We start from the raw sequence: 10,751 nt of genomic DNA on the forward strand, positions 1-10,751 counted from the left end.
TTAAATTTAAGGTAAAAAATAAATAAATAATTAAAATATACATACATCGACATTTGGCCATTTATTTCTCACAAATATAATTAAATAACAAAATAATGTTAAAAAATGTTTTAGGGATAGTAGTAGACAATGACAGGAAAAAGTATATTGTTTCACCTCGGTCTCGGCTCTCGGGGAGTTTCGCTACAATGACTCGCATCCGGACTCGCCCGCTACTAGACGACGCTTACGAATTTCTGAATTAAGCATTGTCAATTGTACAATTATATTAGTAGTATCCTTTCTTATACCGTATTTCAAATGTCTAAATAAGCCCGTAATAGAACAGCGTAGGGTAATAAACACCAAACCTTTTCCTCCTCCTCAAGAAAAGCCTTATCCCAGCCGTAGGACATTGAATGTTACTGCCAATAAACGTCAATTTATGGCAATAAATGCCAATATTATAAATCATTAATAAATTATCATTAATAAAAAGACTTATATTAGTTTGTTTAAGTGGTAATCGGACTGATTAATGAATTAATTTATAATGATACCATAAATATTTAATGTAGTAATGTAGTAGTAGTAGTTAGTACCCTAATATATTTTAAAATTTGATTTGTTTTTGTTATCGGAAACTAATTTTGCTTAAGAAATATTTAACGAGGTACATTTATTTAATTTACTTTAAGTGATTATATGAGAGGGTTTACAACCCCAGATGATAGAGATAATATAAAATAATAAATTCACTAAGGGCGCGTGGCGGGAAGCTGATGACAAATGACGGAGCGGTCCGTACGCGTGAAATCACAATTATCTCTTTATGCTAGCCACCAACCCTTCACTCATTATGCAAAGTTAATTCCGTAAATACCGCTAATTAATTATTAACTTATTTAGAGAATAACAATTGTAATTCAATATTCATTCGTTTTAATAAGGTATGATCAGCAACTTTGTATATGTTTCGCATCTAAATTATTAAGATAATACATAATTTTGATTTTTGAATAGAAATTAAACAAAGGAACTTATTTTGGACTCTTTATTGATGGTCAATAAAGAGACCAACAGAAGGTAAAGGTACGTGTATATACTATATATGTATGTTTATAATTTCCTATTACAATGATTACTGATAATAGCGTATATTGTTACGATCACTTGATCCCTTATTTTCGGTTCATCAGTCGCGTCAATTTTGGAACTCAACAAGCCACCATGCGGGATCGCATTATTGCTTTTTTATTAGTTTTTTCTTTAACCCCCGCTTCGCATAAGTTTTTGCTGCGCGTGCGCCGTGGGATAGGTCGCGTTGCGTCACTGTTTATGCTGGTATTAGCATAATGCTACTATGGGAATAGTTTTGTTTATCAATTGTCACTTAAATTTTTATTGCAAATTTATTGTGCTTTCATTTATTAAGTTTATTGTACTTGTTGATTTAATTTTATTTACCGCAATAAAACAAATAATTACGCTTGTTCGTGCCAAAGGTCAAAACTGTTAGAAATTTTAACAAAGGCACATTTGCATTTCTGCATTTGTATTTCCGGGGCAATAACCAAATTATCATCAAATTTAACGGTCGTGCGGTTGACCGCTGTTTCTACAGCATACAACGTTTGTTATAACTAATACATCCATTAAAACAATTGCCAATATAGCAATTGTGAATTAATAATGTTGACTCATTTTCTGTTTTTTATACATAATTTATAAAGTAGGTTTGTTTTATAAATAACGAAACTTAGCTAATTTTCATTTTTTTAAGTTGCTTTTTTAATATCATTTCCCATAAACTGAATAATAACCAAAAAATCGGAAACCCGTACAAATGCAATGAATGAAAACGTCATCGATATGCAAATGATTGCGTTAAGAGCTCTCAACGAAATGCTGTTGAGTAGAGTGCCGCTGACATTCGCTGCCATTGTTTATGCCCAGGAATTCGTACTTGAATAAATAGTTTCATGGGAAAATAAGTTTAGCCGTTTAGTTATCGCATATTTAAAAACGGCAAGAAATAATTGATATACAATATTATATTTCTAACTTGTGAGTTGTTTAATAGTTTTGTCGATATTCGTAATATGTTTCAGATAAATTATGTGTATATGACTTTTTGTTTATGATTGAATCAATTGATTAAAATGCTTTTTCTTTATTGCTCGTAGCTACTTCGACAATCCGCGTGTCCCGTATAATTATTAATAGATTAAGATTGACACAACGTACTATTAGTGTATTGTGCTTATAGACAATTTGATGTCCTGCCATCACCAATTTAATAAAACCCCCTTTTATTTTCCTTTTAAAAGGTATTTGATTGATCCATTACACTTAAGTGTTCATCCTATTACGCTTTATGCTAAAAAAAAGTAAATTTTAGGGTAAATGCACTTTTAAAACTAAATTCTTGATAGTGCAAATATTGCGAGGATTTACGAGTATGTTTATTTTTATAATTTAATTTACATTTTAGACTGTTTTTGACTTAAACATTTTTAATTTTGTTCGTTTCCTATCAAGTTACGAGTGTGTAGATACGTATTTTAAGCGGATGCTAGTTCTGTTAGACAAAAAATATTGCACACAGCTTGATCTATTTTTGAGTGCATTTCGCGCTATTTTGGCGTTCCCTACGCGGGCAATGTGTCATTGACCCCGTTTCACGGCGTTTGTTCACGTACTTTTGGGAAATTTTGGGACGATTTACGTTGAGATGGATAAGGCAACGAGTGTGATATTTTAAGGCTACTTATATTTATTTATTTTAAAGTTATTAGGTTTAACTTTTAACTATATTTAGTATAGGGAATATTAAAGTTTTACTACTTTTTTTTTAAGAAGTAATTTGCAAAATTGTTGTAAGCAATAAAAATGTCACATATACAAATTATTAAAGCATAAGTTATTTATTATGTGTCATAACGAACCGTTATATACAAACAATACTATATTTTTAAATAATTAAACAAATTGCAGCTGTAAGTTATAGGCATTTGTTTATTAAATAAAATTTGTGAAAGTATCTACCTACCATCTAATGTAAATGCTGGAAAGCATATTAATTCGGTTTTTATGATAATTAGCAAGACAAACTAAAAGAATACTCGATTTCGATGACACGATGCGAAGTTCAACGTTAGCATACAAAGGGCCGGGGCGAGGCTACAGCGTTTTATGAGCCGATTTCGGCTTTAATGTATAGAGGATAGTGCACACAACTAAAACTCAGGCGTACAATGCTCGTGCGCACTCACGCACACAGAGCCGGGTGCCCTCCTCAGCGGGCTGCAATTCGTCGTCGCGCCGCGGCCCCGCGCCTCCGCCCGCACGCAATTGCACTGCACTCCGACGCGGTGCGTGCGTAAAAAGCGCACGCAGGAGGTGCGGGGAGGCGGCGGAGAGGACCGCGAGCACTCGCCTGCAACCAACAGTCACCGCTAGACGCTCGGAAGAGTACACCGCCCCCATAGGGCGCAGAACTAGCTCTCTCGCGCAAAACCTCCCCCGATTGTGCTACGAACTTCGTTCAGTGTCAATGCGAACTCTTGTAAAAAGTTTAAGAAAATTCAATTGACCGGCTTTCCTGAAAGTGGATATCCACTTACACACAATAAGCTTAGATAAGCTTATTTCTCAAAACGGTAAGTTCAATAATAATTTTTTTTAGTTTAATTTTTTGGCTCGTAGTTAATTTATTAGAATAGTGTTCACAAGATACTTGGATGTCATCGGTTAATAATGGAACAGGTTTGTAAAATATTATATATTATTATTATATATTTTTTAATTTGCACTTTAAATTGATTTAGATAAATAGATGATAAATAAACTGTGTAAGACTTCTTACATATTATATTATGCAGATTTTTCTACCACTACTGGGCTTTTTATTTTTTAAGTTGATCAAGGGTAGTTGTTTGCCTTTCCCCCTGTTCGATATTCCTGCCGAATAAAAGGTAAAAGTCAATTTGGCAGTAAGGAAGGGCTATAAAGCGATATATGTAAATGGGGAAGGGCGGTGCAGTCGGACAGTCGCGCTGCTTCGTGACATACGCTCACTTCGCGCTGACTGTCGGTCATAGTGCTTTTAACGCGAGACGTGCGCGCATAAAACACTCAAACAAATTTTTCGTTTGTGTTTATGTAACAGTATAGTTTATTGCTATCTACGATGTATCCTGGCTCTACATATGAAGGCGTTTTGCCAGGTACGTATTCAAATTGTTCGAAAGTTGTTCAAAATTTTTGGTTTTTGTAACATTTTGTGTTATTTTTTTTAAAATGGACTGTTATGTTTTAAATGTTTTACAAATCCATTTTAGGAATAATGTAAGTATAAATTAAACTTTTTAGCAGTGAATTTATTTTGATGGTAAATTATTTTAGCTTAAAACACAGTTTAAAATATTAAGATCATGATTAAGTACATACTGCATGTTTATGTTCAAAGACTATTTTATATCAACAGAGGCTTGACAAGATAGGTAGGATAGGTACTTAAAAGTAAACTAATATATTTTTTTATTTTTTTTAAATGTTTAGTAAAGTTAAAAAAAAAATTGATTTGATGATATTTTTATTTAGTTTTTTGGTTTACAATAACTGTTATTTTCATTGTTATTCATATAAGATATGAATTAGGTTTTGTTTCTTTAAATTAGGTAAATTCATTTTCATTCTTATTTACAGAATCACAATTGAGAAAAATGGGGAGCAGTGAAGGCCAGCAAACTTTTTGTTTGAAATGGAATCACCATAAGACAAATTTGGTTGAAATCTTGGAGGCATTAATTAAAGTTGAAACATACGTCGATTGTACATTAGTCGTTGATGATCAAGTCACGTTTAAAGCACACCGGGTAGTGCTTGCTGCAAATTCTCCATACTTTCAATCAATACTCGCAGATGTGCCCATGGACCACTGTAGTATTCTATTTCCGGGAGTTAAGGATTTTGAAATGCGTGCTCTCCTCGAGTACATGTATACGGGAGAAGTTAATGTAACGCAAGCACATATACCTCGTATTATGAAAGTCGCGGAACAGCTTGAGGTAAAAGGTTTATTTGACATGACGGAGCTACGTCGGCGGCCTGGAAGTAGTGAACGCACTCCTGCTGCCTCACCACCTCGAGTGGTACCAGCCGCGCCTTCTAGCGTATCACCACCTGCACCAACTAGCCGCTGGCCACCCCCACCAATCGCTCCTGCTCTGTCAGCCGCATATGACTCAGCTGATATGAATCCGTTGAAACGCAAGAAACTATCAAGTATGTTAGCTACTCGTGATACTCCAATATTAAGAAATGTTCTCGCTCAGGCTACTCCTGTTGATTCATCCCAACCTATGTCACTTGTATGCCACCCTGTTAACCAGCACGAGTCAACACGCTTACACTCAAATGGGTCGGCTCACGAGTCTGAACGCCCTATAAGTCCACAACGGCCTTTCGATTATCGACCACGTCGATTGTCGTCCAGAGCTTCTTCTCCACACTATAATCGCTCAGACCGCTCCGAAGACGCTCATTCACCATACACTGAAAGATCATTTGAAGATGATAACCAAAGGTCTTTCCATCCTTCTCCTCCACCGGCAAATTTTCAGCAAGACGTAAGAGCTGGATTAGCACCCTATGTTCCACCACAACAGAAACCTGAATGGAAACGGTACAAACAATATACAAGATCAGATATTATGTCTGCTATTGAATGCGTGCGTAATGGAATGAGCGCTCTACAAGCCTCGCGCAAATACGGCGTTCCCTCACGTACGTTGTATGACAAGGTAAAAAAATTAGGCATTACTACTAGCCGGCCGATGAGTCGCGGAGTTAAAAGAGAATCTAATGGGGCCGCTTTTCCCTACGGCTTAAGTGGGACTGGGGGCAACGAAGATGGAACACCGACGACGCCACTTATTGATCCATCATTCTTGCAACAAGCATTAGAGGGTGCTACTCGAGATGGCGGGCGAGAGGCCTTACATGCAATGGCTTTAGCAGCAGCTGCCCATGCAGCACTGGCTCCCAGAACTCCACCGCGCTCTGCACCGCAATCACCTCGATCGCCGATTCCTCATGACGATGATCATGTTGAGGACTTATCAATTGCACGTCGACGTGATCCAGACCCACCTTCAGGTGTTATTGTTCCACCTCGCAATTTGGCTCTTGACTGTGGCAGCGAAAGAGATTGAATTATATCACGGAATCATGCAGAACATTCGAAAAGACTGACTTAGGCGTACAAAGTTAGAAGTAAGGCACTTATTGGTAGGTTACTGGTAGGACGCGCCGCGCGCGCATGCCACGCTGACCGGGCGCTCCGGCCGGGCGATTGCAATGGGCCCCGCGGCCACACATTTTCTACCTCTGTTCTTGTCTATTTATTTCCAAACACTACTTATACCCGATAACGAAATCAAATTTCCGTTAGATGGTATGGCAGTGTGTTTTTGTGATTTATGTTTGTTTATTTTCTTCTGTATTTTTTATGTTTTATAACTTTTACGTCTTTGTTAATGTATAGGTTAACTTTTAATTAGCATATAATGTCTAACTTAGGCGGTGACCGTACGATGATAGTAAAGTACACCGCGTGCCTCGAGTAGGTCCACCTAGACGAGTTATTGTGCAATTTGTTGTCCGCGACTGTGATGTTTATAGACTGAAACGCCGCCATTACCTCACGCTCGCTACAGTTTTACTCTAGTCCGCAGCATCGCATGAGCAGATCCTTTTAATTAAAAGGACTCGTGCGATGTATAAAGCTCATATCACTATATATAGCGACGTATTAATATTCTATCTACCTAATGTTACGGAATAGATTAATTTCATTGTTTGCGATTTGCCATAACGTTGTTCATTGTTGATATCTAGTTGTATTCACTTTTGTCTGAATATTGATTGATTTGCACAAGCACGGTCGTTTTTTAGGTATAGATAAGAAGTTCATAAGCACTTAAGAGGTGTGGAAGCTCAATCATAAGCATACTAAATTAAAAAAAAAACTTGTTTCTTTATACTACGTAATAATTTTACCTAAATATATTTAACGTAATCGTTATGTTAATATGGCTAAATATCATTATAATTAAAAAAAAATGTTTGTACCTTTTAACAATACTAACACTTAAACAGAAATAAGACCCATTATAGAAACTATTTTATTTATTGAGTATAGATAACTATATTGCACTTCTACTATGTTAACTACTATAACACAAAACTATAATAATATCGTATTATTTAAGTTAATAATATTAATACTTTTTATTTTTTAATTCTTTGAAGACTGATTTGTTACTTTAGTCTAGTTCGAAAATGCCATAGATACTTGATAGTATTTGCATCTAATAATATTTTTTTAAGTTATCGCGGGTTTGTGTGGTCAAGCACTACTGAAGTGTCACAGTATTGTGCCTTGTTTGTGGAAATCTAGAAGTTTTACGGACATTCCAGTAGTTACAATGTGTTCATTAGTAATTTATGAACGAATCACATAGTTTTATTTAAATTTTATCCAATAGTTAGTTGGGTGGTTTTTAATAATGTTTTTTTTTTTTTGTGTCGGGAACACAATATTATTATGAATGTGAATTATTATTGATAATAAGCCTTATAATATACCTCATGATTTGTTTATTTAAACAAGATGTTATATGATTATATCATTAATACCTACTTTCGTGCCTATATATAAAGTTAAGTATGATGTTATGCACTAGAGATCGTCAAGTAGAGTTATAAAAGTAAGAACTACATCTATAGTTGGCTATGTATGTACCTTTATTAATAGATTAAATTAAATCGAGTTTGTTTTATCTCGTCCCTAAATATTATAGTAAGAACTATATTTACAGATAATATAATGTTATAAATACAAATTAAACGTTTAATAACTGATTTTATGTATTTCATTATACCGTTGAAAGAAACCGTTTGTGTCACAATATTATTGTAAATTTAAATCTCGAGGTAAAAGTGATATAATTTCAATTTAATTATATTATCTAAAATATTATTTATTAATGAACGTTAAATATATTTTATTTAGGTTCTGTAATTACACAATGCATTTGTATTTTTCTTTCGGATGTCAAATTATATTGATCACTATAGGAGATTAATCGGATTGCAACTATTCACCTGGTTTACAACTAAGGCTGAAATATAAAATATATACTAATTTTATTTAATATTTAATCATTTAATATACAGAAATAAATAGGATATGATGCACTATGCTAAAATAGTATTTTTAACTACGTGTTGTGGAGACAGTGAATTATTGCAATTTGCTGAGTAAGTTATCACTATTTAAATAGCATATGCAATAAGGTATTTGCAATAAAAAGGTAAAGTGTGTAAGTTTGACTGTAGGACGTTATATCCGAAGCTACTCATCTGATTTCAAAACTTCTTCTACCAATGTTTAGAATGAACCTTTCAGATGTTCTTCAGCTTTATTTTCCCGTTAATATAAAAAGGAGTTTTCGTGGAGACCAATTTTGCAATTTAATTCGACAAAAAAAGGATTGAGCGAATGCCTATCTTACAAACGTTGCCTAAACGATAAAAGATAAATAAGTGACAACACATCTAAGGTTACCGTAACTATTTAATATTATTTTTAATATATAATATAGGATGGACATGTCGGCCATTTTTTTATTGCTGGAAAAACGCATTGCGCGTTTCCCCCACGGGAACAGTGTATGTTGTATGTGGAACGGGGTATGTGCGGCTCGCCGGTGTCCAAGGCGCCGAGTGCACCACGAACATCGGAATACCCACTAAAATACCAGCGGCGGATCGTTTTCGCATGCTACCGTGGCATGGACATGTCGGTCTAGTTTAGCTAGACAAAAAGGAACCTGTAATCGTTTTTTTAAATAGTAGTTTTGTAAGTTAACGAAGTTCGGTCAATATGAAAATTGAAACTTTTTGTGAAATTTAGTTTGACATTAACAATATACGATGATTATAATAGTAAAATAGACAGTACTTAGATATATTAGGTCTATTCCCATGGAATACTTACTACCTCCGACTTTGTAACTATTGCTATGGTTCGATTTCAAGGTGTAGTAAGCCAGTGATTACACTGGAATACTACTTAGGTACCCACAGCAGATTTTAAATATACTTAAAATAAACACACCCCAAACGGACTCGTTAACATACTTTCGTTAGTTTACAAAATTAAGCAGAATATTTAATTATATATTATAATATATGAAATAATTATATAAACACGCTTAAAACATTTATGTTTATTTAGAATTGGATTGCATTACACATTCTGATATATTAGAATTCTATATTAGTATATTACCAAATAAGTATAAAGACAATTCCCTGACTGACTGAACTTAAAATATAAGACGTAGAGACTTGAACTTTGCAGGAGACCTTTGTATTGTAACGCAAGGAGGAAACTAGAAACGTTTTGAAAAAATATAATTTATATAAATCGCTGGAGCGCTGATCCACCAATCTTCAACTCCACTCTTGATCCATTCGCTCCTTTCAAAGTGTTATCCTTTTTGGAATGTCAAGGCAAATATTATATATATGCTTAGAATTAAAAAGTCCGACCAACTGTAAAACACTTTGATTTTTTCGTAGGCGTCAACTCAATAAACCGGATTTTGAGTGTCCCAAAATGTTTTATTTTTTATATGCAATATTGTCAGTTCTGTGGGTCTTAAAACGTCGGGAACGTTATCGTTATCGTTACTGAAGTACATGACTATAACAAAAACCTATTGTAACTTAGTTTTTATATTACTTTCAAAAGAAACGCTCGCTAAAAACAAATACTTAAGTTATACTTAGTAAAATAATCTAAAAAATAAAGAATATTTTTCATTATAACTGAATTATACTATAATTGATTCTGCATTCAACTTTAAATTTGTTTGTAATCTATTATCTATGTAATATATATATTATAATAAGACTTCGGCTTTAATATTCTCCGTGCTCAAATGTATACCTAATAATTGTCATGGCAATTATTGAACGAAATAGACTAACATGTGCTACAGCACCATCTAGTGGCAAGTAACAACAAAGTATATTATTTATTATAACAAAAATGTCTTCCATGAAAAAGACATTTATGTGGCAACTTTCACAGTAATCGTTCTTCACCAATCTCCATTTTTTTGATAACATAGGAACCTGGATGTGTAGAAGTGAAAAAAACTTCTCATGGTCATATGGGTGGGTCCTTATTCGAAAAAGCGTCTACTGTACCTAAAGTATTTTGGGTTTTGCTCTACCGAGTATTAGGGCATTCCTTCAGATTTCAGCCATCTAACCGTCTGGCCACGGGAAAGGGCGGCGCGATGGGCGAAGTGATTCACGCAGCAACATTCGTAGTTAGCGCTGCCGGTCGCCACTGTTCGTTGCATGCTTAGAACATATCCATATATTTTTTTCAGTCGCAGGACACTACAGCGAATTTTCCTTGGCCAGACCTTAAATTGCATACATTTTAAGTGTCACTTTTTAAATACAGGTATACTTAAGTATCACCTACCTCTACAATTCATAATTGGAACTAAACATTAACTAAATTAAGACAAAACTGCGCCATCTATTGAGAGTTTCAGAACTATGTGCTGTGGGTTTTCACGACTAAAATTAACTGAGTTTTTTTATAGATGGCACTAAGGTTTATTTTCAAGTATAAGAATGCATTAAAAATTAAAATAACTAATATTGTTGTTATTTCTCAG

At 34.4% G+C, this 10,751-nt stretch overlaps 1 protein-coding gene across 1 annotated transcript; it reads left to right on the forward strand.

Moving 5' to 3' along the window:
- The first annotated feature begins 3,619 nt into the window (after nt 1-3,619).
- LOC126768189 (uncharacterized) lies at nt 3,620-6,197 on the forward strand. Its single transcript, XM_050486143.1, has 2 exons — nt 3,620-3,641; nt 4,690-6,197. The coding sequence occupies exon 2, from the start codon at nt 4,707-4,709 to the stop codon at nt 6,195-6,197; it is 1,491 nt and encodes a 496-aa protein (XP_050342100.1). The 5' UTR covers nt 3,620-3,641; nt 4,690-4,706.
- Nucleotides 6,198-10,751: the final 4,554 nt, after the last annotated feature.

Source organism: Nymphalis io, chromosome 4 (assembly GCF_905147045.1).
Source record: "Nymphalis io chromosome 4, ilAglIoxx1.1, whole genome shotgun sequence".
Taxonomy (NCBI): domain Eukaryota; kingdom Metazoa; phylum Arthropoda; class Insecta; order Lepidoptera; family Nymphalidae; genus Nymphalis; species Nymphalis io.